We start from the raw sequence: 27,460 nt of genomic DNA, 5'->3' as shown, positions 1-27,460 counted from the left end.
CCCCGGCCCCCTCCGATCCCGGGTCCACCCCCGGGACAGCGCCCCCCGGCCCCCTCCTGCAGGGACCCCCCCGGGACAGCGCCCCCCGGCCCCTCCTGCAGGGCCCCCCCGGGGCCTTCCCTCTGCTCCCGCTCCTGGAACAGCGCCCCCCGGCACTTCCCCCTCGGACCTCCCAGAACAGGCCCCCTCTGATCCCGGGTCCCCCCCCCCGGGCCCTTCTCTCTGCTCCTTTCCCTCTGCTTCCTGGTAAAGCTCCCGGCCCCTGCCCCTCTTCTCCCCCCCCGGGCTCTCTGGTTGCCCCTGCCCCTGGAGGTCTCTCCCATCCCGTTCCCCCTTCCTTGAGCAGGGCCCCCCGGCCCCCCCTTTCCCCTCCCCAGCCTGAGGTCTCTCATTGGCCCTGGGTGACGGGTGAGCTCCCCTGGGGTCTGACCCCCCCATTGCCCGGGGTCCCGATGCAGGCCGGCGGGGGCGCCGAGGGGGAGCCGGGAGGTGAGGGGGAGCGGGAGCCCCTGAACCCGGAGGCGGCGGACACGCTGGGGGTCTCCCCCACCTACCGGGAGTTCGTGCGGCACAGCTACCTGGAGCTGATGGGTGCCAACCAGCACTCGCTGCACGCCCTCAACTGGCGCCGTCTCTACCTCAGCCGCGCCAAGCTCAAGGCCTCAAGTCGCACCTCGGCCCTGCTCTCCGGCTTCGCCATGGTGAGCGGCGCCCGGCACCCACTCCCCTCCCAGAGCTGGGAGAGAACCCAGGAGTCCTGGCTCCCAGCCCCCCTCCTCTAACCACTAGGCACCACTCCCCTCCCAGAGCCGGGAGAGAACCCAGGAGTCCTGGCTCCCAGTTCCCTGCTCTGACCACTAGGCACCACTCCCCTTCCCTCCCCAGAGATAGAACCCAGGCATCGGGGCACCCAGCCCCCACCCCGCTCTAACCACTGGACCCCACTGCCCTCCCACAGCTGGGGATGGAACCCAGGAGTCCTGACTAGCTGCGTTGGGGGGTCACAGGCCTGTTAGTGGTCAGGGCTAGTACCCAGGGCTGGGGAATAATTCACTGAGGACACGGAGCCAGGACGCCTGGGTTCCATCCCTGGCTCTGGCAGGGGTGTCGGGGGGGCCATGAGGACTGTCAGACAGGCCCAGATCTGCCCCTCCCCCTCCAGCTAGCCTGGTAACCGGTAACCTCCTTTCCTTCCCCTCCGTCCACAGCTGGGGCCAGGGCCCACGTGTTGATTGTGGTTAATTGAGCCCAGGGCAGTGGCACGTGCCAGCGGATGTGACACTGACAGACCTGGCAACAAGATAAGACAGCCCCTCCCCCGCCAGCTCTGCCGGTGCCCCTCACTCCCGACCCGCAGCCCCCTGCCCCCCCAGCCCTGCCGGTGCCCCTCACTCCCGACCCGCAGCCCCCTGCCCCCCCCAGCTCTGCCGGTGCCCCTCACTCCCGACCCGCAGCCCCCTGCTAGCTCTGCCGGTGCCCCTCACTCCTGACCCGCAGCCCCCTGCCAGCCCAGCCCTGCCGGTGCCCCTCACTCCTGACCCACAGCCCCCTGCTAGCCCAGCCCTGGATCCCTGATCTTTCCCCTCCAAGGCTCTCCTGTCTCTCTGGGAAGATAATTTTGCTTCCACCCTGATCTCACTCCTGTAACCGCAGCAACTGGTTAGGATGGGGCGGGCGGGGGACATCTGGAACCTACTGCTGCAGCCTGGGGATGGGGCCTGGAGCCTCTCCCCTCTAGGGGGCACCGGCTCTTATCCAGCCCCCTGGGGGTGGTGGCAATTTGTTGGCCACCCGTCTGGGAAACACCTGCACTCCTGATCCCCTCCAGTAGGGGGCAGCGCTGCCCACACAACCCGTCTCCCAGAGGCAGGGTTAGAACCCAGGAGTCCTGGCTCCCCGGTCCCATGTTCTGGCTTCCTATTTACTCCCCTCTTGCCTCGGGGTGGGGTTGTGACCCTTCTGGCACTGTGAGGGTTAACCCCCCCCTCTGGAAGCTGCCCCCCTCCCTTCTGGGGGCTGGGATGAAGGGCCCAGGATGGCAGATCCTGCTCACTGCCCCCCCGGCAGTGTCTCCCTCTGGCGCTACCCCATGAATGTGACCCCCCCCCGTCCCTGCTTCGCCCAGTGCCCCTGGGCTGGGCCAGGCTCCAAGACCCACTTTGTGCCCCTGCCAAACCCCCCACTCTCTGCAACACTGCGCCCAGCCACCCCCTGCCATGCGGGTGAAACACAAGCTTTATTATGCTGCCCTCCTGCCTCCGTTCCCCCCGCCTGAGACTGCATTAAACACAGTGACTGAGCTGTCAGAGCCGGGAAATATTTGGTGTTTGCTGAGCCCGCCCTGCACCCCAGAGCAGCTGGGAAAGGAATTTGGCTCTAGCTGTGATGTGCTAAAGGAGTGGGGGAGGGGACCTGGGGCCTTTCCCCTCTAGGGGCGCTGGCCCCGATCTGGGCCCAGGGCGGGGGATGGGCTGGCTCAGGGGGGTGGGGAATGGGTATGGGGCCTTTCCCCTCTAGGGGGCGCTGGCCCCGATCCAGCCCCGGGGGGGGGGGGCCGGGCTCGCTCACACGAGCCAGGAGCGGGTCTGATGGCGTCTCTGGCGCCCCCTGCAGGTGGCGATGGTGGAGGTGCAGCTGGAGGACTACGACTACCCGCCGGGGCTGCTGGTCGCTTTCAGCGTCTGCACGACGGTGCTGGTGGCCGTGCACCTCTTCGCCCTCATGGTCAGCACCTGCATCCTGCCCAACATCGAGGCCGTCAGCAACATCCACAACCTCAACTCGGTCAACGAGTCGCCCCACGAGCGCATGCACCGCTACATCGAGCTGGCCTGGGGCTTCTCCACCGCCCTGGGCATCTTCCTCTTCCTCACCGAGGTGGTGCTCATCTGCTGGGTCAAGTTCATGCCCGTGGGCGGCGGCGGCAGGGACGCCGCCGTGGCCTCCACCGTCATCATGGTGCCGGTGGGGGTGGTGTTCGTGGTGTTCGCCCTCCATTTCTACCGCTCGCTGGTGAGCCACAAGACCGACCGGCACCAGCAGGAGCTGGAGGAGCTCAGCAAGATTAAGTACCAGCTGGACGGGGAGGCCACCGCGGTGCAAACTGTGTGAGGCCGGATCCTCCCCCCACCCCGGCTCCTGACCGCAGGGGCCACCTGGAGCTGGTGGGTTCCCCTGGGGATGGCCGGAAGACGGCGGCTGCTTGAGACGGCTGCTGGCTGGGGGATGATCCACAGCTGGGGTCGTGCCCAGCTGTCTCCTCCTCCTGCCTCTGCTGCTTTCGGGCTGGGTTTTCCGTATCTCGCCGCCAGTGGGGCTGGTTTCTCCGGCCTGACCAGGCACTGCCCAGGAGATGCCAGCTGGGAGAACCACTCCCTGTCCCCTCTCCTTCCCGGCCGTGCTTCCCCTGCTGGTAATGGCGCCCGGCCGGCGGCTCGTCCTGGCAAGGTGGGGGGTGGGTGCGGTGTGGGGCGCGCAGGTACAGGTCGGGGGAATGTGTAGACACAGATACGGCCAAGCTGGGGTCTGCAGTGGGGCATACACAGATCTGGGGCTCAGCCACCATTCAGGTACAGCGGTCCCGGAGCTGGGGTAGATGCCGGGGGTTTATTCTCAGCCACATTGCTTCAGCGCTGCCCCCTAGGGGGGGATCTCAGCAGCGACGGCCTCTCCAGCCCAGGGCGGCTATGGGGAGCGGGCGCTTATCCCAGAGGCACCTGGGCTGAGGCCCAGTCAGCTCGTGTCATACCAGCCCTCCAGGACAGGGCTGGGGGGTTGGTATGATGAGGCCCTGTGTCCCTCTAAGCCAGCCAGTCCCTCTCCCCGGGGCTGGATCAGAGCCCATGCCCTGTGTCCTTTTCCCCACTCATCATTAAATAAAATTAATGACTAACTAGCTGATATAGCAACCTTTGCTCTCTAGCCACAGCCAGAGCTCCACTGCAGAGAACAAAACAGGAGCTAGTGTTAATGTAGGCCCTCTGATAATATGGTCCCTACCCTGTCCCAGCAGAGGACAACACCCATTGCTAAACCAAAACAAAAGCCAGCTCTGTAGGACCTGTAATATGTCTTGTGCTTGGCTTCTGTCAAGCAGGAACAGGGGGACAGGTCCTTAAGCAGAGCAAAGCAGACTATATTTTTGTAGGACCTACGATATGCGGCATTGATTGCGGATGGGAGGGGAGCCCATCTTGCTTTGCCAAATCAGTGTTTTTGGTAGGACCTGTAATAATGTGGTGTTGCAGGTCCAGCCAGCTGCTTAACCGAAACAGCCAGCCAGTGTTTTTGTAGGGCCTATAATATTTTGTCACACATTCAGCCAATGTGCGGGCAACTAGCTTAATGGAAACAAACTGCAAGTGCTTTGTGTAGGGCCTATAATATTGTGTGCTCCACCCTGCAGGGGAGCGAGCAGGAAAGTGTGTATTAGCTGGAAGGACAGAACCTTGTGCAAGAGATCCTGACAAATTAACGTCTGCAGAGCCATTCACAGCCATACTGCAGTGCCTTACAATCAGCAGCAGCCTGGTGCTGGGAGGGGAGTGGGGTCTAGTGGTCAGGGCCCTCTGATGCTGACAGTTCGGTCCTGCACCAGGGATTGTGGCTGGCTCCAGCCCCATGGGCTCTGCTGGTGGATTTTCTGGTATTTTTGTGCCTGTCATTTTTTTTTTTGCAGTTTGTAAATAAACGATTGTCTTTGGCAAAGGGCCCGGCTGCAGAGTTATTTGCAGGGGCAGCCCTGGGGCGATTGTAGACGCAGGTGGTTCTCTGGTGGCAAAGCGGTCTCTGGCTAACAGCCGGACCCGCATGCATGGCCCCAACTCCCACCAGAGGGGCTGGGAGCCAGGACTCCTGGGTTCTCTCCCCGGCTCTGGGACGGGGGTGGGGGTTATTGGGTCAGAGCAGGGGGCTGGGAGCCAGGACTCCTGGGTTCTCTCCCCGGCTCTGGGACGGGGGTGGGGGTTATTGGGTTAGAGCAGGGGGCTGGGAGCCAGGACTCCTGGGTTCTCTCCCCGGCTCTGGGACGGGGGTGGGGGTTATTGGGTTAGAGCAGGGGGCTGGGAGCCAGGACTCCTGGGTTCTCTCCCCGGCTCTGGGACGGGGGTGGGGGTTATTGGGTTAGAGCAGGGGGCTGGGAGCCAGGACTCCTGGGTTCTTGCAGGGGGAGTCTGCATCTCCCCCCACCCCGTAGCAGGCTGAGCCCTGAGTTGGGACAGACTCTGTTGATGCCCCCTGCCCCCGATCCAGAATAACATTTACCCTGCCTGGAAGTAGACACTGCTGGCCAGAGAAGGAGGGGGAAGCTGGGCCCAGGGCCAGAGCGAGAGGGGAGCCTGGGAAATGGAGCCCGAAGGGCCAGGCTGCCTCTGCCATGGGCTGCAGTGGAGTCTGGCAGAGGATAGGAGCGGCTGTTGCCAGGCCAGCCTCGCCCAGCCGGGGGTGCTGTGGGGAGCAGGGCAGGAGCGCTGGCTGTGGGGGGTGCTCCTAGCTACTCCAGGCCCGGCCTTTCCCAGCAAGGGGGTGTCGGTGAGACTCAGGGAGGGGCAGGTTTAGGGCGTGTGCCTGGTTTTAGGGACGCCATGAACCGAAACCCCCAGGGCTGAACTCAGGTCTGGACTAGTCAGGGGTGGAGAAAATGAATTAACAGCTGTTCAGTGCGAAACTTTAGCTGGGGAATGGGGCACGGGCCCTTTCCCTTGTAGGGGGCCCCAGGGCAGGGGACTGGCTGGCTCCAGGGGCTGAGGAACGGGCCTGGGGCCTTTCCCCTCTGGGGGATGCCAGCTCCCATCCCGGCCTCTGGCTGGGAACCAGCTGGCTCAGGGCCAGAGGGAACCCCAAAGGGCAGAAAAGTTTGTGGGTGGCAAGATGGTTTTAAGGTAGGTCTGAAATATCTGGGTGACTGCTGCCCTCTGGTGGGGGAAGTGAGTCATTTACACCAGGTGATTGGCGAGGTGACCGGCAACAAGGAAAATCAAATACAGTGTTGCTATTAGTTATTTCTACTTCCTCTCATTCTTTGTCATGCTGTGTTTTCCTACGGCCCCTGACTGAGATCAGGATCCCTGTTATACTGCAGAGACAATCTGTGTCCCAGGGAGCTTGTGTTATAAATAGATCAAGGTAGGATCATTCTTCCCACTTCACAGATAGGGAAACTGAGGCCCAGAGAGATTCAGTGATTGGGCTAAAGTCCCAGAGGGAGGCTGTGGGGGAGATGAGCGGAGACCCCAGTTCTGTCTGGTGGCTTCACCACAAGAATGATTGTCACAATGTGTTTGTGTAGGGTAACCAGATGTCCTGATTTTATAGGAACTGTCCTGACATTTGGGGCTTTTTCTTATATAGGTGCCTATTAGAATATCAGTTGGAAGGGACCTCAGGAGGTATCTAGTCCAACCCCCTGCTCAAAGCAGGGCCAGACAGTTTTTTACCCCAGTTCCCTAAATGGCCCCCTCAAGGATTGAACTCACAACCCTGGGGTTAGCAGGCCAATACTCAAACCACTGAGCTATCCCCCACCCTTGTCCTGATTTTTCACATTTGCAATCTGGTCACCCTATGTGTGTATCACTTTTTTTTTTTTGTTGCTGCCTTCCTCTGCATACACAAGCCCTGACGGAGTTTTGTAATTCATGTCACTTTAGTCTTGGAACAAACTGTACTTTGCCTACCCCTGTTGGCCGGGAGTCTCCTAGGAGTCCCCAGAGAGATGGATTAGGGCTGTCATAACCTTAAATTGAAACCATGTTGGGTATTTCACATAACAAACTTTTCTCACCAGTGGTTGGCAGGTGTTTGAGTTAAATAGGGAGGTTAGTAAAGGACAAAGACCACTAAGTGGCCTTTAGCGCTACACCAGGGTCAGCGGCTGGTTAGGAGGGTCACTTTTGTTAATAAGTGGGCATGGCCTTCTCCATCTATGCTCCATCCACCTTTATGTGGCAACAAGACTTATTTATACATGTCCCACCCCTAACGTGTGGTTGAATCTGCTGGGGGGGGGCATCTGTGGGTGCTATCTGCATATTGTCCCTGTGCAATGTTAATATGCCTATTGGTGGCAAATCTTGGGTACAATGAGTTTATTACCCCACCCACTAAATAAAGATGGGCAGGACTCAGAATGCAGCTTGCTGGTGGGTGTCTAGGGGGACTGGTATAACATATGTACATTAAGGAGGAGACTAGCTAGAGGCACCTCGAGCATCTCCTTGCATTCAGTGCTGTGTTTACTCCTTATGGCAATGCTGCAACAGGTATGTGCATTGAGGACAGTAGATTCAACACTTGTGAAAACTACATGTGGAAATATATTGAACCATTTGTAATCAAAGGACTACTCCTCTAAATGTGAATGGGTGGGGCTGATTAAAAAAATAGGGAGACTGGTAATTAATTGTTGTTTTGAAAGTGCTTTCGGCTATCAAAAGATAGGTCACAGGGTGCAAAATTGGTCCCAGAGGGCACAAGATAGGTCTCAGGAAGTTGTAATTGAGCCTATGGAAGGGCACCAGCAGATTCAACAGACTCCCGCTTCTCCTCTATCAAGTACATAACAAAAAATCAGCCTTGATAAATTAGCATTTTATTTGGCATCTCATGAGATTTTGGATGGTTTTATTAATTACTTATATTTATTTCAATTTATTTACATTTTGCACAATGAAGAAAGTGCTGAAGGTGAGTCACTGTTTTTTTTACTGCCTTCCTTAGGGGAAAAATGTCAGGTGATGGATTAGCTGTGTAGATTCCGCACAATTTACCCTTGGCCTTAAAAAAAAGTTAGTGAAGTAGTGGTTGAATTTCTGCTCTCTGATGTTGTTTAACTTTAATTAAATGATTTTTCTACCCTGTGACAAAAGTGCTGGCAGCGGATGAGAGAGTCGTTTTTTTTCTCCTTCTTCCTTTCATTTCTACTTGGCTCCAGCTGTAGTTGGCTTTAGCAGATTCGGCATAACCTTTAAAATTAAATAATATGTTAATTCAGGAGCTGATTCCTCTCCTATTCGTGACCTTTTAAAGGGAGGAAGTTATTTATTTGAATGTATCATAATTTGTTGCACCCCGTGGCGAAAGTGCGGTAGACAAATCAATCCCCTAGGATTCCCCCAGCCACTGGAACTCGCTGTGATTTCGCGTATGCAGATTCAATCCTGTGATATCCAATTACTTCCTTTTAAATAATATTATGTAATCAATGGACTCATTTGCCTCCCTCTGATTCTGATCTAGCATTGTACTTTAATATATTTAAACTTCTATTTCATAGTGAAAGTGCAAGGTGTGAATAACCGACTCTCTTTTCCCACCCTCCCTTCTATGGAATTAGCTGACATTTTGCCAAAGCAGATTAAATACTTGAACCTCTCATTTCCCTCCGCACAAATAATATGGTGATTTTTTTTGGAGGATGGGGTCATTTTCATCCTATTGGCTCTGTTCTTACGGTATAAACAATTATGTAAAAGTAATAAAATATATTTAATCATATGACGAAAGTGTGGGGCACAAATAAACTACTAGGTTTCCCCTCCCTTCCTCAATCTCCTATTTCCCCAATATGGATTTAATTCCTTTTATTGGATTTCCTACAATTGTGTAATAAATTATTAAATATAGATTTAAATATATTCCGTCATCTGGCGAAAGTGCAGTTTGAATAATTCCTCCTTTCTTGCCTAGGAACAAGCTATGATGTCACCAAAGTAGATTCAATCCTGCCTCTCCCATTCTCCCCTTTATAAAAGTATTATGAGCCAATGGGAGGTGGGACAGGGCTCATTTGCCTCCTGTTGGCTTTTCTATGCCGCTGTAATTAAATATTTAGATGTATTTAAATACATTGAAAAAAAACAGGAGTACTTGTGGCACCTTAAAGACTATACTCCTGATTTTTTTTGCGGATACAGACTAACACGGCTGCTACTCTGAAACCTTAAATACATTGCACCGCTATGGCGAAAGTGCTGGAGTCAAATAACACTCTCTTCCCCTAGCTGCGATTTCGCTAGTCCAGATTCGTTCCGTGAACATACCATTCTCCCCATCTTTAAAAATAATATGACCCGGGGGACATTTCTTTCCTCCTTTTACATGTTACTAACGTTGTAATTACTCATTTAAATGTTTTAATTTTTATTCCATCTCATGACGAAAGTTCTGAGGTCCTACATTCCCTCTAGGAACTAGCTGCGATTTCACCAGAGCTGATTCAATTCTTCTATCTCCAATTATCCCCTTCAAAAAAAATAGCGCGGTGCATCAGAGCGACTCGCGTTCTTCCTTTTGCCCCCTCCGCTACGTTACGATTTATTATGTAAATATATTTAAATTTAGGCCATTCCGCGGCGAAAATGCGCCTCTCTCCTTCCCTTCTGTGGGGCTAGCTGCGGTTTCTCTTCCGCGGATTCGTCACCGCTCCCGAGCTTGGGGTGAGAGAGAGAGAGAGAAATAATCGCCCCACTATAGAACGAGAGAGAGGGAGGAGGGCGGCTTTACAGCCAGAGTCCCCCTCTAGCGGAGGCGAGTAGTTCTTATTTCCGGCGTCGAAAGTGCGGAGGCGAACACACAGAGCCGGAGACAGGAGTGGAGGGGGGGAGCGAGGCGGCGGGAACTCTCGCGCGAGCCGACGGGACGTCGGCCGTTGGCCCCGCCCCCTCTCCCTGTCTGCGGCGGCGGCAGCGGCAGTAGCGGGCCCCCCCTGTTCGCCGAGCGAGGAGGCCGCGCGCGCGGGGGGGGAGGGGCCGGGAGCAGCGAGGTGAGCGCGGCGGGGGGCGCGCGCGCGGGGACCCGAGGGGGGCGGGGCGGGGCGGGGCCGGGCCGGGCGGCGGGTGAGGAGCGGCGCGCGGGGGGACGGTTACAGCCGGGGGATGGGCTGAGGGGGGGCGGGGTCCCCTGAGGGGCGGCTGGGGGAGAGGATGCTGGGGGGGGGAGGGGGGAGCTGAGGTCTCTGGGGGGGGGCCCTGGTTCGGGGGGGAGGGAGGCTCAGGGAAGAGGTTCTCTAGGGGTGTGGGGGGAGGGGGAGGGGAGGTCTCTGGGGCCCCCCTGGTTGGGTGGGGGAGGGAGGCTCAGGGAAGAGGTTCTCTAGGGGTGTGGGGGGAGGGGGAGGGGAGGTCTCTGGGGCCCCCCTGGTTGGGTGGGGGAGGGAGGCTCGGAGAAGTTGGTCTCGCGGGTCGTGGGGGGCGGGGGGGCTGAGGTCTCTGGGGGGGCCCTGGTTGGGGGGGAGGGTGGCTCAGGGAAGAGGTTCTCTAGGGGCGTGGGGGGCGGGGGAGCTGAGGTCTCTGGGGCCCCCCTGGTTGGGTGGGGGAGGGAGGCTCGGAGAAGAGGTTCTCCAGGGGTGTGGGGGGAGGGGGAGCTGAGGTCTCTGGGGGGCCCCTGGTTGGGTGGGGGAGGGAGGCTCGGAGAAGAGGTTCTCCAGGGGTGTGGGGGGAGGGGGAGCTGAGGTCTCTGGGGCCCCCCTGGTTGGGTGGGGGAGGGAGGCTCGGAGAAGAGGTTCTCCAGGGGTGTGGGGGGAGGGGGAGCTGAGGTCTCTGGGGGGCCCCTGGTTGGGTGGGGGAGGGAGGCTCGGAGAAGTGGTTCTCCAGGGGTGTGGGGGGAGGGGGAGCTGAGGTCTCTGGGGCCCCCCTGGTTGGGTGGGGGAGGGAGGCTCAGGGAAGAGGTTCTCCAGGGGTGTGGGGGGAGGGGGAGCTGATGTCTCTGGGGGCCCCTGGCTGGGTGGGGGAGGGAGGCTCGGAGAAGTGGTTCTCTAGGGGTGTGGGGGGTGGGGCGGGGGAGCTGAGGTCTCTGGGGAGACTGGGCGTCCCCTGGAAAGGGAGGGCTCAGGGGTGGAAGCTGGGGGGTTTGGGGAAGGGCTCGGGGGGGGAGCTGAGGGGGTGGTCTTTGGGGGTTTCTGAGGGGACAGGCTCAAAAAAGGGGAGGGAGCTGAGGGGGGAGGCAGGGGTCACCTGAGGGGAGGGGAGCTGGGAGGCCCGTGGGGGAGGAAGGTGATGGGGGGGGCATATGGGAGTGTGGGGAAAATGGGGGAGTTGAGGAGGGAGTTGAGAGGTTGGTTTTGGGAGTTCGGCAAGGATTAGCGGTGAACTGGGATGGGGAACGTGGGGGAGATGACGTGGTGGGGGAGGCCCCGGGGAGGGGTCCTGAGTGGTAGAGATCTTGGGGGGAGCTGAGGAGACCATTGGAAGGGGACGGGGAGCTGAGGCTCCTGATAGGGGGTGGGGTGAGAGGATCGGAGAGATGGGGGGGGGGGTGGAATCTAAGGGAAGCACTAAGGTGGGGGAAGCCCCTGGGATGGGGGAGATCGGGAGGTCATAGGAGTTGGGTGGAGGGGGAATTGAGGGGAGGGGGATAGGGACACAAGGGGGGAGACCTGAGGGGAAGGCCTGCTGCAGATGGGGGGGACGACAGGGGACACTGAAGTGGGAAAAGCCTGTGGGGTGAGGGTGCCCTACGTGGTGCTGGGTTGGGGAAGGGCCCTGCCAGTGGGAGGGAGCTGCCGAGCGCTCCGGGTGGGACGTGGGGCAAGGGTGATGCCTGGGCCCTGAGTTTAAGGATACGGGCAGTGCTGGGGGGGAGGGGGAGAGTTATACCAGGTGGCATCCCTGGAGCTCACAGTGGGCACCAAAGTAAAAGCAGGAGTGGACTTTGTCCCCTTCATTCCTTGGCTTTAGTGCCAGTCTGGGGTGTGATCCCGGGGCACTGCCCGCTCCCCGCCAGCTCCCTGTGGGCTCAGATGGAAGGTCCCTGTCTCCCCCTGCCCTCTCACTGGGTACCTGCTCCAGGCTGACTTCATTTACCCCCTTGGTGGTGGTGGTGGTAGCACAGTTACCCCTGCTTTGGCTCCTGCCATAGGCCTGCCCTGGCTGGCTGTGCTTTGCGAGAGCTGCTGTCCTGTAGGCAGAGGCTGCAGACACTAGAGTGGTTGGAGGTGGGGGACTGGGAGTCCGAGCTTCTGGGTTCTGCCCTGGTTCTAGGAGGGGAGTGGGGTCGGGTCGGTTAGAGCAGGGGGGCTCGGAGTCTGGACTCCGGTTTCCAGCTCTGGAAGTGGGTTTGCTCTATAATGATGAAAGGAGGTGGAGGCCGGGAGTCAGGAATCCCTGGTTCTTTTTTGGCTCTGCCATTGATCTGCTGCATAGCTTTGACTCTGCCACTTTGTGCCTCTGGTTCCTCACACCTAAAGCAGGGATGGTAATGGGGCTGGCTAGGTTAGCGTTTTGGGTGAAGGGGGCCGTAGAAGAGCGAGCTGCTGTCCTGCATTACAGCTTCCAGGTTTAGAGACGCTTTGGAAACGGCGGCTTTATAAAATTCGGAGCTGGCCTCTGGAGAGCTCTCTACTGCCAGAGGCCTGTTTTAGGGTTTCATGCTGCAGCCCATCACCGTAGTGCTGTCTTACCTATCTTATGAGCCTGCCCTTCTCAGCAGCTGGCTTGAGAGGGTTCGATCAGGTCGCAGATGCCAGATCGTGAAATAACTTTTAACCTGGGTTTCAGTTTTGTCTTTTGAATCTCTTCATTTTTTTAATTTATTTTTGCTGGTAGACAAGTAGGTTGGAAACTCTGATATCATACAGGAGCTTGGAATTGAACCCAGGAGTCCTGCCTCCCAGCCCTTCCTGTCAAACCCACTAGATCTCACTCCCCTTCCAGATCTGGGGATAGGACCCAGGAGTCCTGACTCCAGTACAGTTGCCCCCTCACATGGTAGGGCACCACTGTTTGTATGTTCTGGATGCATCCTCTGTAATACACTGCATAACCCCCCCCCCCCCCCGTCACTCTTTATTTCTCTGAGGCTGACCCCCATTTCCTTTGCTTCCTTCCCAGTTCTTTGAGGCTCCACTCAGCGTTATGGACTAAACATCTGCCCCGTTGCATTGGAAAGAAGCCTGCCGCATTTACAGACACACGTCTTCTTTCGTTGCTATCAAGAGCCCAAAACAAATCATCCATAACAGGTACGATTTCATACCTATCTCCTACCGAACTGGATTTGATTTTCTGGGCTGGGCTGAGGCACACTGGCGGGGTTGGGAATTCCGGCTTGAGGGAATCAGGGTGGGTGGATGGTACTGCCCCCTGCTGGAGGAATTGGAGCCCTGTGGGTGTGTAGCTCTGTCTCCTGCTGGAGGGAAGTGTGTGTGTGTAGTGTGTAGTGTTGTCCCCTGCTGGCAGGAATCAGGCTTCTGTACCTGTGCTCTCCCTCCCACTGCCCAGGCTGTGCCTGCCCTGGGGATGCACAGACATTAGGGTGACCAGATGTCCCGATTTTATAGGGACAGTCCCGATATTTGGGGCTTTTTCTTATATAGGCACCTATTACCCTCCACCTCCTGTCCCAATTTTTCACACTTGCTAGCTGGTCACCCTAACACACACCTTCCTTCCCAAGGGGCAGGAGTGGGTGTTGCCCCGTCTGATCGTGCCTAGCATGTCCTGTGTAGGATGGTACTCAGACAAGGCACTGTTTGCGAAGGTATCTTGCAGTGCCGGACTGGGTTTGCACATCTGCATTCATGTAGCGATGCCCCATGGGATCGGGATGGGGGCATCTGTGCGGCTCCCAGCACGATGGGGGAACCCCAATTTTGCTCAAGGTGGGGGGTCTTTGAGACGCCCAGCACAACAATAGCCTCCCATCTCTGTTCTGGCCGTTTCTGTCTAGGCTGTGAGTGGTTTGGGGAAGGGACTGTCTCTCCCTGTGTGTCTGCGTGGCACCCGGTGCACTGGGAGTCCGTGATCTTCATTGGGAGGGCACCCAGCCCAGGGGCAGAGACCCTCCAGTCCTGCATGGGGCTCTCCACATGCTATCTCTCTATAAGTGATAACGTTTCTAAGCTCAGATCTGCTGCCCTGGGTTGCATTGCTTGATTTCCTGGCGGTATAGATGGCTTCTTGGAACTCTGGAAAATACCCCAGGGGGATCCTCCCCCACCCGCAGCTTTCCAGGGGGAATCCTCAGTTGGTGGCTCTCACAGATGTGACGTTATAGTGCCAGATATATTTAATATACATACACATGGGTGGGAGAGTATCATTAAGAACAACTGGGCTGTTTTAGTGCAAAATTCCGGAGAGGTAGAAAATCGACAGAATATTCTGATCTTTAGGGGGGTTGTGGAGCAGGGAGTTGAGGGGTTCAGGATGGAAGTCAGGGCGCACCACTAGTGACACGCACTGAAACGGAAGTGCTGCTCTTTGTATGGTCCCCACTCTAGCCTGGGGGTGCTGGTAACAACCCAGATCTCTAAACGGATCCCCTATAAGCTCTGTGGGGATTTGGGGTGGCCTGCCTTGCCAGTGCCCAGATTATACCCACTGTGCGCACTCAGTCTCCAGATCTGACGTCTAAATTTGTATCTGACTCTTTACAGCTGCTATAAGGGCTGGGCTGATTGTGGCTGGAAAAAGCAGGGTGATTGAACTTCTACTGCTCCCCTCAGCGTGTGTGTAACTCATGAACTCTGTCTTGGTGTCCAGTGTGTTGAGATGAGGACATAGACCTGAAGGACTCTGTCGACCCCAGCCCACTTGGTATCTTCTGCCCCTCTGCCGTTTTGGCTTCAAAGTGTGCAGTGTTCATGGGTACACGTGAAGGTGTAGCTCTGTGTGTCATGACTTTCCTGGGCAAATTCCATGTTGTCCTCCTAACAGTCCTCTTGCAATTTCATGAGGACATGGGATTTTTCTACACTTCCTGTCCTAAATTATGCACTGTTACCCTGCTGCCGTACCCAAGAGATGGCTGCAATTCAGTGCCAGACAAGTGATCTCTATGTGGTGTGACTGTTATCCAGTTGCCCCACCCCAGAAATTGCTCCATCTGAGCACCAGGCAAGCTATCCCTATACAGCGCCACTGTGCAGCTGTTATCCAGTTGCTCCACCCCAGAGGTGGCTGCATCTCAGTGCCAGGCGAGCCATCCCTGTGGGGCATTGTACGGCTGTTACAGCCACCTCTGGACTGGGGTAGCTGAGTTTCTCAACGCTGGACTAGAGATCTCTGTGTGGCATTTGCAGCATGGGTGTTCCCCAGCTGCCCTGCCCCAGAGTGGCTGCGTCTCAACACCAGGTGAGGCATCACTATGCAGCTGTTACCTAGCTACCTCTCCCCAGAGGCAGCTGCATCTCCGTGCCAGGCGATGTCTGTATAGGCAAACTCTTTTTAGTGAAAGTTAAGGGACTAATAGGCATGTTTGTAACCCACCCACCAGTTCCAAGGCAGGCAGTTGCTGTAATTGGATCTATTCACAAGAGCCCCAGTTTACAGGTAGAGGAAAGGACCAGATTCCCCTGGCTCCTGCAAGCGAGCTGATGTCACCTGGGCCAAGCAGGGGAGGTTAGAGACTGTTTGCGATCCCATGCCAGGGCCTAGGAAAAGCCTAGACTGATGAGAGCTGGTCCAGCTTGCTCGTCCCCCGCTGGCTGTTCCCCCAGCAGAGATGGAGTCACCCCATCCAGGCCCTCCTCACCCGGGGTGGGATTGTCCCCCACAGGCTATTACCCAGGGCTCTTAATTTCTGGTCTCCAAAGCGAGGAGGCTCCTGTCCTTTCCTGTGAGAGAGATGAGAACATCAGTTATTAGACTCCTCTCTCATGGGAAATATTTCCTAAGACTTGACCTACGTTTTCCTGAATTTCCTTGATGCTTCTAGTTCTCTTTTCCCACCCTAAAGAATTCCCCCCCATGCTTGGCTTTGATGCTGTTCAAACACCGATTGACAATGGTCATGAACTCCCTGCTTCACTCAGCTCGCCATGGTTAGCTGCATGGCTGGTGGGCTCTGGCTCACCAGGTTCCTGATCTGGAAGGAATTTCCTCTGGGTCAGACTGGCAGGAACCTTGGGGTGAGGGTGTGGGGTTTGTCTCCATCTGCAGCATAGGGTGTGGATCACCTGATGAGATCATCTCTGCACGACTCACCTAATCAATTCCCTGCCATTGCAGAGGCCTCAGTATCCAACCCCAATCCCTGACCACACTAGATCAGACCCCTTGGCCCATCTAGCCCGGTATCCTGCCCCCTCCCTGCCATCCCGGATCAGACCCCTGGGCCCATCTAGCCCGGTATCCTGCCCCCTCCCTGCCATCCCAGATCAGACCCCTGGGTCCATCTAGCCCAGCATTATTACCCCCTCAATCTTTCCTGTTCTCACAACGGCTGAGTCTAGAATCTGCTCAGGCCTAACTTTTAAACCAGATCCAAGCCCACAGTGCAGCGAGGTGGCGGGCGGCCAGCAGGAACAGGGCATACAGTCGCCTTCGTGCCAACCCTGTGGCAGGAGGAGAGCCGGTCCGACTTGAGCCCGAGAGGGGCGGGTTGTTTTCCCACCTGATCTGGACCCAGCACTTGTCGTTGGGTAGAAGGGCTCTAGTTTAGCCTCCCGAGGACTGGGTCTAACCCAGGTCAGTGGGCTCAGCACAGGGGGAACCGGGTGAAACTGATTGGTCCATGCTATACAAGAGGCCAGACTCGATCATCTAGTGGGACTTTCTGGCTTGGAACGCTCTGAAATCCTTCCGGCTTCCCCAGTAACCCTGGTGAATCTTGACTCTAGCCTAGTTGGTCTCCAGCTTGCTGGGATCGAGGGGCCCTCCTGGTGGGGGGGGGTGTCTGGTGGGGTGGCTAGAGAGGTGCTTTCCTCTCTGGACCTGGAGGTGTCTGGGATTGAGGGAGATGCGAGCAGTGTGGCAGAGGAGTCCCAGAGGTGGCCAGCGGGGGGTACTCTGTGTTTATACTACATGGCTGATAGTGGTTTTTCTCCTCTCTATCTCCCTCTCAGTTTAAATGAGTCATAATGGATCAGGAAAGTGGGGGTGACATCCAGAAAGCCCCCAACTTCCAGTGGAGAAGCTACAAGCTCGTCATTGACCCGGCGCTGCGGCGGGCCCCGCAGAAAGTCTACCGCTACGATGGAGTCCACTTCAGCGCCCCCGTGAGTCCAGGCATGGCTGGCAGTGGGGCTTCACTGCCTGCTTTGGGGGGCTGGGGGCTGGCCAACAGAGAAGGGGTAGCCTTCTTCCCTCCCCTTCTGCCTGGGGCAGTATCTGGTGCTAGCCCACTGCATAGGCCCACCCTGGACAGCACTTGCTCACCTCTTCCTGTGGGCTAATACGTCAGAGCAGTGGAGGTTGAGAGCAAGGACTCTGGGAGGGGGGTGGGGGTCTAGTGAGTTAGAGCAGGGGGGCTGGGAGCCAGGACTCCTGGGTTCTATTCCCCTCCTTCTGTCTCATTGTGTAACTTAGGGTACGTCCCTCCCTGTGTCTCAGTTTCTTCATGTGTAAAATAGGGCTAAAGCTCGGTGACGGGTTTGTGAGGGTCACTGATTGCGCTGGATAAAGCACACTGGGTCTGCTCGTGAAAAGGGCTGCTGAAGCACAAAGCGGTGGCACCTGCTGTCATATCATTGTGGCCAAGTTGTAAACCACAAGGCGTTAAGTGGTGCTGTGCCTATCAAGTCCTGTTGCTCCTTTCCCCATCCTGACCGTGCGTGTGTTCCTGATGTACCTCGCTGCCCTGCACCGGGGACACGCGTTGAAGCCAATAAAACACGAGGGTGGGTGATGACTTGTAAAAACCTTTTGCAGATCTCAGCAGGAGAATTGTTCCCATGATGTCTGTTAAAGCCCTACCCTGCCTCAGTTTCCCCTTCAGTTTGTCATCCGGCTCCCAGCGCTCCCCAAATCTACCTCCTTTTGGGGTATAAGCCAGCGATCCAAACACTCCCAAACCTATCCTTGCCCTTCCTCTCAGAGGCTGTCTTCATTCGCCGGTCAGCCGGCTCCTAGCCCTCTGCTCGCTCCCTTCAGCCTCCCGCACTAGCAGTGATTGTTGCGCCCTCATGCTAGGTGGCAACCAGGCCGGCCCTGGGGGCCGTGAATAACGGGGCTATCTTCTCGCCAGTCCATACGGTCCCGTTTCCCAGGCCTCTTTCTGTGCTCCCAGCCCTCTTTAGAGAGCGTGTGCCCCCAGCTCTCCTCTCCCCGGCATCACACTCTTTCGTACCCTCTTGCTGAACTGCAGGCCATGGTGGTTTTCCCTGTGGGCCTGCCCCTGTGGGACATGGAGGGGCACACGCAACCCCCGGTATATGGCACAGGAGGCATGGGGGGCGGGCACAGAGCCCCTGCTATCGGTGGGGAGGGGAGACACAGCCATGGTATGGGGAAGAGGGGAATGTGGGACACAACCCCTAGCATCAGAGGAATGGGGGGCCATGGGATACAAAGAGCCTCTTGTAGATGCGGGACGTACCTAGCCCCTGGCATCGGAAGATTGGAGGGGGGAAGCAGGGGAGAGACACAGCACTGGGGGTGGGGGGTTGCCAGGAGTCCCTGAAATATGGGGGGTGAGAGGGGACTATCTGGAGATCTTGGTCGGAGGTGGGATGTCAGGAGCCCCTGGGGGGGCATTGTGCTTGGCTGACAGAAGCTACAAAGTGCGTGACGCTGTAGTTATTTATGTCACCATAACCTCTAGGAGCCCAGTCCTGGACCAGGTGGCTGTTGTGCTAGGGGCTGTCTGTGATTTATTAGGTGTATTACGGTAGCACGTAGGAGCCCAGTCCTGGCCCAAGACCCCATGGTGCTAGGCACTGCACAGACACAACAGTCCCCGCCCCTTAGAGCTGCCAAGCTAAGTACAAGACAAGAGACAACAGGTGACTCCAGACAGAGACATGGCAGCTCAAGAAAACATGGAGCCGATCAACATTTTGCCTGGCATTAGCACTAAGCAGCCCCCCTCCTGGATCAGTGTAACATTTTTCCATGGCTAGTTTGGCATGACGGTGGCTCTCCCTCGGTTTCCCTCCTAGTCTCCAGCTGATCCGCTCAGCCTCTGATGCCTTCCACACTGCGGTGGGGTAGCCCTCTGGCTAGATCAGGGGTACCCAAAGTCCCAGATAAACTCTTCCATGCCACCTGGGCTCTGTAGAGTACCAGAGAAGTCAGTGCTCTGCCCTGTCTGGGCTCATGCCACCCTAAGTCCATCGCTGGCAGCCAAATGAGGCAGTCCTCTCGCCAGGCCTGCCTTTCTGCAGGCAGGCTCCGAGGGGCAGCCGTCACCCTGTGTTCCTAGCCCCAGCTGCTGTCACCTGGATGGACAAAGTGACAGCGAGAATCTCTCACTGCTGGGCTGACTCGTGGCACTGGCTTAGCTAGAATGGACTAGGGCTTAACTTCTGCCTGTTTGCGCTAACCTCAGGACTATCAGATGCTGTAGCCAGGTGACTAATAAATTACTTGGTTTTGAAAAGGCTGTTTGTGTCGCTGCATATACTGACTGGGAGCCTTGCGCCCTGGAGGGGCCCCAGGGTGGATTTGGTCTAAATCATGATTTAAATCACTAGTCAGGAAGACTTGATTTAATCATGGATTTCTACGTTAAAGTGCGTCCTTGTTGGTTGTTACCAACCTGAAGATCCTGCATGTTCAGACATATTCCTTTCATCATCTTCAACGCAGCTTCCTCCTGAGAAGGAGCGCTTCTCATGATGATGTTTCATTCAGGCAACCAGGCCGTGCATTTCTTTGTTGCACTGTTTGCATTTTGCACGCATGCCTGTCTTACCCACAGGTAGAGGAACTTCATTAAAATATTCCCAAACTGGGTCTCTCTTACGGCCTGCTGCCATTATAGGTTTTCCCTTCTAGGGAGAGAACGGCATGGTAGATCTCAAATCAGTGAAGGCTACACTCAGAAAGACCTCAAGACTTCTAGAATATGCTGCTCAAACAGTTTCACTTTTGTTTCTACTGCCTGTCCCTCCCTTCTCACATTTATCTCCAGACTTCTCCTTGGCCAGATCTATTCCACCCCCAACAACCTTCTATTCACTGAACTTTCTGAAACTTTGCACTTTTTGAGAGAGGTAAGGGATTGACTCTCTGTACACACATTTGCAGAGGGGCAATAAGGTTGAGGTCTGTTATTTCTCACTTCTCTATATTTATTTAACATCGTTTTTGCTGTTAACAAGCAAGTTACCTCTGGAGACACAAATCCACAGTTTGGGAACTGCAAAACTAAGCATCTCTGCTGGTATCATCTAGACTAAGCACTGTGTCCCAGTGGGTAGATAGAAAGATTAACCTAAATAATCTCTACAGAAGCCTGTGGGATCCCTAATCCATGAACTATTGGAACTCATTTACAAAACTTTGCTTAAACATGACATGAATATATTGTCTCATACTATAGAGTTAGAATTTGTAATCCCTATTCCATGAGGAGATATCTGAGCTATAATGTATCGTTATTAAAACTGTCTTTAGATAGGTGTTTTCCTCAAAAAGCACTTCAGCAAAAAAAATCAGATTTAAATCAAATAAATCTGATTTAAAAAAACAAAAACAAAAAAAACCCATTGATTTTTATCCACAGGAAGGGGCCCAGTACCAGCCTCCCACAGGCTGGATTTGCTGCAGGGAGCCATGAGGAGGGAGTGGGATTGCTGGTGCCGAAGGCCCACTCATGGAGGCTGTGAGCCTGCCGCCATGGAACTTTGTGAACCTGTGGGGTTTGGGCCTGTAAAAGGGTCACTCCCCAGGGACTGGACACAGGCTGGGGCATAGACCAGACCCTGTGGATCTGTGACACATTTTCTTAGAGAGGACGTATAAACCCTGATATATCAGGCAGATGCCAATTTCTGCTTGCTCCAGGTGAGGAAGAAACCCAACCCTTAGGCTCTCATCATTTCCTCTGGATCGTTGCAGTGTCCTCGTCTCTGGCCTTGACAAATGCAGTCTTTCCGTGCTCATGTGCATTCAGAACGCTGCTGCAAAGATAGTTCTCCAAGCCCATCGCTTTGCCTGTGTCACCCCGCACTTTGCATCCCTACATTAGCCCCCCCTTCTCCATCGCATCAAATATAAACTGCTGCTTTCCCCTTCCACGGCCGGTCCCCACCCAATCTAGGCTGTCTCATTTGCTTCTGAGATGTCTGCTCCTGCTGCTGGTCGGCCCATGGCCTCCACTGCTCACTTGTTATGTTTTTAAACAGGCACTTTGGGGCTTTCTCCCAGGCTACCCCTGCTGTCTGCGAGGAGCTGCCCATAAACAGCTGCAAAGCTGCCCCATTGTCCTTAAAATCCCTCCTCAAAATTCCCCTTTGTCGTGATGCTGACAAAAAGGTGTGCCCTGCTCACCATCCTGGCTCAGTGTACTCCCCCATCTGCCTGTCTGTCTGTCTTCACCTGTTGTCTCTTGTCTTGTACTTCGATCATAAGCTCTCTGGGGCAGGAGCCTCTTTTTATTCTGTCTTTGTACAGCACCTAGCACAGTGGGGGCCTGGGCCGTGACTCTGGCTTTTAGGTCCGACCACAATATAGACCTATGGGCAAGTTACCTCGTAATTGTACCTCGCAGGATTTTTTATTTAGATTTATATAACTGACAAGTGGTGTGGCTTAAAAACCCATGGCACAGATCTCTGTGCAGCAGCAGAATTGAGCAGAACCCACCGCCAGTCTGCCAGACCCTTTTCTCCAAAGCGTGTGGGGACAGGAGCCCAGGCTAGATGGCTCTGATCCAGCGAGACAGGGAGCAGGTGTGATGCTGATTTAGATGTGCCCATGAGTCTGACCCAGGAGGATAGAGAGGGGACAGGGAGCCAGGGTAGATGGACCCATGGAGCTGATCCAGTCTGTCTGTCCCCCCACAGCTGAAACTCAACGGTCTTGTGCAATTTATTCTTGAGATTTTTTTTCTATGGCAACCCTTTATCCCTAGGTGGTTGCCAATGGCCAAAGAGATAAGATTTTGCTACAGGTTTCAAACCAAATGCGTAATTAGAAACATAATTGCCCACCACAGATTGGACCCATGGGCCCATCTAGCCTGATATCCTGCTCCCCATCCCTGACCCGCCCAGATCAGACCCCCACGGGCCCATTTAGCTTGGTATCCTGCCCTTTCCATGCCACCCTGGATCAGGCCCATGGGCCCATCTAGTCCAATACACACCTCCTCCCTTCCACCCTGGATCAAACCCATGGGCCAGTCTCGTTTAGTATCCCACCCCCTCCCTGCTGCCCTGGATCAGACACATGGGCCCATCTAGATCACCTGCCCCCATCCCTGCTGCTCCAGATCAACCCTGTGGGCCCATCCAGGTTGGTATCCCACCTCCTCAGATCAGCCCCGTGTGCCCATCTAGCCTGGTATCCTGCCACCCCAAGTCAGACTGACAGTCCCCTCTAGGTTGCTGTCCCTTCTCCAACAGTGGCCAACACCAGCTGCTTCAGAGGAAGGGGACAATTCTGGAATAACCTGCCCCCCTTGGGCAGATTTCTTCCTAGCCCCCATCAGAGCCTGCACCCTCTTGCATGAGGGTTTATATCCCATGCAAAACTCCTGTCTGTTGAATATTTACTGCTATAACCATGGATCTTCTGGCCTTCTTAGAATTTTGCCAAGCTCTTGGCCCCAGAGCAGTGAATTCCACAGGCTAACTGTGCATTGCATCAAAATCTCTGCCTAAAGAAACACTGTATATCAGGGGTGGCCAGCCTGAGCCTGAGAAGGAGCCAGAACTTACCAATGTACATTGCCAAAGAGCCACAGTAATCCGTCAGCAGCCTCGCATCAGCTCCCCTACCCTGCTCCCAGCGCCTCCCACCCACCACCAGCAGCCCCGGCGATCAGCTGTTTGGTGGTGTGCAGGAGGGTCGGGGGGCGGAGGGGGGGAGCGAGGGCACGGCAGGCTCAGGGAAAGGGGCGAAGTGGGGGCAGAGCCAGGGATTGAGCCGTGAGCACCCCCCCCAGCACACTGGAAAGTAGCTCCAGCCCCGGAGTCGGTGCCTATACAAGGAGCCGAATAAGAACATAAGTGATAATATTAACTTCTGAAGAGCCGCATGTGGCTCCGGAGCCACAGGTTGGCCACCCCTGCTGTATATCTAAAAGCAACCTCAGTCAAATCCCCCCGCCCCCCATGTATATAGTATGTATAGGGTATCTGATTATACATATAATCGTGGGATGGGGATAGATTGTATAATATATAATCTGAGCAATCAGAGCCTGTATATAGATATAATCTATCCCCGGATTGTTCATATTTATATAACATAACATATTGGGGTAGGGGATAGATTATATACATGTGGTATCTGATTGCTGAGATCCCATATGTAAATAACAGCATGTCCCCTATAGATTATATATAGAGAGAGAGCAATCATGTCCCTTCCCAGCCTTCATTTGATCGCTTTATGTCTGGTCAGTTTCACTCCCTTCCTTGACAGGCCCTTTTCCTGGCTCTTGTTTTTATTGGCGCCTTTCCCACAGCAGCAGGGAGGGGAGAGAAACCCCTTTCTAAAGGGTACATTTTTAACAGTGAGAGTAATTAACCATTGGAACAATTCAGCAGGGGTCGTGGTGGATTCCCCATCACTGACCATTTTAAAATCAAGGTTGGATGGTTTTTCTAAAAGATCTGCTCTAGGAATTCTTTTAGGGGAGTTCTATTGCCTGTGTTACGAAGGAGGCCAGACTAGACGATCACAATGATCCCTTCTGGAATCTATGAATCTATGTAGCACGGTTGGGAAACCACATAACCTAGCAATCTGATTCAGAGTTCCTCTGTGAAACCACTTCTGAAATTGACGAGGTTTCAAGTTGCTCATGACAGCCAGTAGGAATAACAATAACAGTAGCAACCTCAGATAAAAATCCTTGATTAACCTGACCTATTGCCCTCCCCAGAGCCCTTAATAAGAGGATGAGCCCTGCGTGCTGCAGCTGAGAACTTGACTTCTCTAGATTAGGGCTCTGATTTTGCCTCTGTGAAACAAACATTAGCCCCTAGAGATGCGCAGGATGCCGATTGAGAACACAGCCATCCTTCTACAGTGTGTAAAGAGTACTATACGAGAGTAAAGCCATTCCCCCATGTTAAAACAAATGCAGGGAAATCCACCCCGGGGGAAAGGGAAGGGGTAACCATCTGTAAGTAGGCTTAGCAGAAGTCAGGTTTTCTTTTTGTATAATTATGATGGATAAGATCCATGTTTATTTTAAAGCAGATCTTTCGATTTTTATCAATTTAGATTTTCACAGTTGCGGGTAAAGTTATGGGGGGTGGGAACAATAATTATTTCACAGTAGACGCTGACATTCAAAAGGTTCAAGGTTTATGACCGTTCAAACACACATTTGTCAGCATCACATGTCAAAAAAACTCTCAAGCAGCGTTTTTCTTACTTTGCCAATATGTAAATTTCGATTATTATTGAAGGAAATATTTTTTTGTCAGTTTGTGTGCGTACAGCGAAAGCGACATTTGCAGATAAAAATCTGATTCCCATGAGCCTTGCTGTAAGTTTCTCCATTGGGAACAGACATTTGACAATGGGCCCTGCAATCTATCAGACAAAGGTCTAACACAATCCAGTGGCTGGAAGTGGAAACTAGACACAGTCAGACTGGAAATAAGGCATAAGTGAGGGGAATTCACTGTTGGAACAGTTTACCAAGGGCTATGGTAGATTCTCCATCCCTGGCATTTTAAAATGAAGGTTGGATGTTATGGTAGCATAGCCTAGTGAGTAGAGCGCTGGGCTGGGATTCAGGAGACCTGAGTGTTACTCCTGGCTCTGCCACTGGCTTGTTGGGTGACCCTGGGCAAGTCACTGTCTCCCACTGTGCTTGTTTTCCCCTTCTGTAAAATGGGGCTAGTGAGCCTGACTTCCTTTGTAAAGTGTTCTGGGATTTATGAGAGTGTGTGACTTCAGAGCTAGGGGTAATTATTGCACGCCCTTGTTCAAACAGGAGTGCTGTCTTGTGTCCTAGGCAATCCAGAGAGCAGGGGAACTGAACCCAGGAGTCCTGGCTCCCGGCCCCGTGTTCTAGCCATTAGCCCCCACTCTGCTCCCAGAGCCTGGGGTAGAACCCAGGAGTCCTAACACCCATATCTTTCTGGTGCAGCCACCCACTGAGGTCCTTTGCAAGGTAACCTCCAGCTAACCTGTCTTCCTTCTCCCCCAGGATTCAGGATATCCTCCTGTGGGTGACGTACGGGACCCCCGGCCACGCAGGATATGGTCCAAGCACAGAGACCTGTCGCTCCCTGTTCCTAAGTTCAAGGTAAGCAGGGCGGGGTTTGCCTGGTCTCAGCTCCCCAGCATGGCAGCAAGCTCCCCGAGCCAGCCCCAGGGACGTTACTGCAGCGGCTACTAATCCTTCAGCTAGGCCATTCCCATCTGGATGTCTGCTGGGATCTAGCCACCTTCCAGAGCCTTTTGGCCACTGGGGGTTGCTGTGTAGGGAAGAGGGGTAGATGGGATTCTCCCCACATGGGCCTGCGTCGGAGCCAGCGCCCCCTAGAGGGGAAGGGCCCTGTGTCCCATTCCCTACCTCCTGAGCCAGCCAGTCCCCAACACGGGCTGGATGGGAACCAGCGTCTCCTAGAGGGGAAAGGCCCTGTTTCCCATTCCCCACCACTTGAGCCAGCCAGTCAGTCCCCTTGTCCTGGTGCTGGATCACAGCTGATGCCCCCTAGATGGGCCCATTCCCTGTCCCCAAGCCAGCTAGACCCCCACCCTGGGGCTGGATTGGAGCCAGCGCGCTGTAGAGGGGAAAGGCCCCAGGTCCCATTCCCCCTGCCTGGAGGGGGGGTGCTGATCTCTCCCCTCTGCCCGGTGGCAGCTGGACGAGTTCTACATCGGGCAGATCCCGCTGAAGGAGGTGACCTTCGCCCGGCTGAATGACAACATCAAGGAGCCCTTCCTGGCCGAGATGTGCAAGAAGTACGGGGAGATCGAGGAGATCGAGATTCTCTACAACCCCAAGAACCGCAAGCACCTGGGCCTGGCCAAGGTGCTGTTCACCAGCACGCGCGGAGCCAAGGAGACCGTCAAGAACCTGCATAACACCACAGTCATGGGCAACATCATCCACGCCCAGCTGGACATCAAAGGTACCGACCCCGCCTGGAGCCCTCCCCTCCCCTCGGGCCCCATGCTCCCCATTGCGGTTCATTGCCCCAGCCGGTGCAAATCACTGTCGCTCCTTCAAAGCCAATGGGAACTAAGACAATGTAGCCGTGTCAGGGGCTCAGCAGGGGGGGCTCTTCTCTCAGTGCCCCAGCTGGGGATCTGGGCCCTTAACTGGCAACAGGCTGCCAACAACTTTCTAAGCATCGTGGCCGAAATCTGTTAGGTCAAAGACCCCCCACGTGGCAGGGGTGGCTGCACTCGCAGAAGGGGGGAGGGCAGGGGACCCTTAGGTGCTGTTCGCAATGCAGAGCCTGCATCTGGTCTGACCTCCTGGATAACCCAGGCCCTGGGCTTCCTGCCTCCAGCCCACAGCTCTTGTCGGCTAGAGCATCTTGTCACCATCCAGTCACCTGGGAAGCATCCTCTGCAGGAGGTGGCTTGTATTTTAAATACCTCCTCCTTGGGGTCAGAGAGTGCTTCTCCTCTCCGACCCCTGGCATCTCCCCATTGGGGCTGGTTTTCTCTGCTGGGATCCTGGGGCAGCTGGCTCCTCTTTGTGTGACAACAGAGGGAAATCCCAAATCGGACCCTTGCACCGGTAGTGTGTCATCATTTCGGGCCAGAGGGCTGGTGGTCTGTGCCCATACACCCCTATACAGAGCCCAGAGGCTTTAGACTAAAGCAGCTCAGTCTTCAGGAAAGTTAATGGTGCCGTGGGGAGTGATCAAGGGGGCAGCCATAGGGTAGCAGAGATAAGACGGCCAGCAGGGTGACCCAGCTTAAGCCCCAGCTTCCTTCCGGGGGAAGCTGCTGGGACAAAGGATGGCTGGTTGCTCCCACCTTTCACTCATCCTTGTGTCATCCCCATTCCGTAAATGACCCCAGGTGTGCCAGGATTCTGTATCCACCTGGCTTCCTGTTCCCCTAAGAATCCCACTCTGTCTTTCCACCCTAGCTGAGCAGTTCTGTCAGCAGCCTGGAAAAACGGGGTGGGTGCCATGGAGTTATATTTGGTACCGCTGTTGCGCTCTGCCCCAGAAGCGGCTGCATCATGAATCGTCTGCTAGAATTACCAAGCCTGACCATGTTCTCTCAAATGTGCTCTCTCCCTGCCCCTGCAGGACAGCAGCGGATGAAGTACTATGAGCTGATCGTCAACGGCTCCTACACCCCTCAGACTGTTCCCACCGGGGGCAAATCTCTGAGTGAGAAATTCCCAGCGCCTGTGGCCCAGGCTGAGACGGTACAGGAGGCTGGCGGGGTGGGCTGGGAGCCAGGCTCTTACTCCACGTCTCAGATTCAGGCACCGACGTCCAGGTCTAGGAATGGGAATAAGTAGCCTGACTTGTCAGAGCTACAAATGTTCTCCAGCTGCCCAAGAGGTGGCTGCATCTCCGCTCCAGGCAAACCATCCCTGTGCAGCGTTGTGTGCAGCCGTTATCCTGCAGCACCGCCCCAGAGCTGGCTGCATCTCACCACTGGGTGAGCACTGTGCAGCTGTCCCTCAGATGCTCCTCCTC

General features: G+C 55.3%; 2 protein-coding genes across 6 annotated transcripts in view; both read left to right on the top strand.

Moving 5' to 3' along the window:
* The first annotated feature begins 105 nt into the window (after nucleotides 1-105).
* LOC123369774 (protein orai-3-like) lies at nucleotides 106-4,709 on the top strand. The gene is made up of 2 exons (XM_045015723.1): nucleotides 106-701; nucleotides 2,614-4,709. The coding sequence occupies exons 1-2, from the start codon at nucleotides 453-455 to the stop codon at nucleotides 3,109-3,111; spliced, it is 747 nt and encodes a 248-aa protein (XP_044871658.1). The 5' UTR covers nucleotides 106-452; the 3' UTR covers nucleotides 3,112-4,709.
* Nucleotides 4,710-9,624: 4,915 nt separating this feature from the next.
* LOC123369757 (histone-lysine N-methyltransferase SETD1A-like) overlaps nucleotides 9,625-27,460 on the top strand; it is a 33,210-nt gene continuing 15,374 nt past the window's right edge. The window contains exons 1-6 of one of the 5 annotated variants that reach the window (XM_045015702.1): nucleotides 9,625-9,760; nucleotides 12,822-12,952; nucleotides 16,778-16,930; nucleotides 24,991-25,089; nucleotides 25,651-25,921; nucleotides 27,062-27,183. In XM_045015702.1, the coding sequence (XP_044871637.1) occupies nucleotides 16,793-16,930; nucleotides 24,991-25,089; nucleotides 25,651-25,921; nucleotides 27,062-27,183 (630 nt within the window). In that variant the 5' untranslated portion in view covers nucleotides 9,625-9,760; nucleotides 12,822-12,952; nucleotides 16,778-16,792. Of the gene's footprint in view, nucleotides 9,761-9,810; nucleotides 9,834-11,395; nucleotides 11,436-12,331; nucleotides 12,699-12,821; nucleotides 12,953-16,777; nucleotides 16,931-24,990; nucleotides 25,090-25,650; nucleotides 25,922-27,061; nucleotides 27,184-27,460 lie in introns of those variants that run through there. The other 4 variants (XM_045015704.1, XM_045015703.1, XM_045015705.1 and 1 more) reach the window with 4 other exon arrangements.

This window comes from Mauremys mutica, chromosome 4, assembly GCF_020497125.1.
Source record: "Mauremys mutica isolate MM-2020 ecotype Southern chromosome 4, ASM2049712v1, whole genome shotgun sequence".
Classification (NCBI taxonomy): Eukaryota; Metazoa; Chordata; order Testudines; family Geoemydidae; genus Mauremys; species Mauremys mutica.
This window is presented reverse-complemented; position numbering and strand designations above follow the sequence as displayed.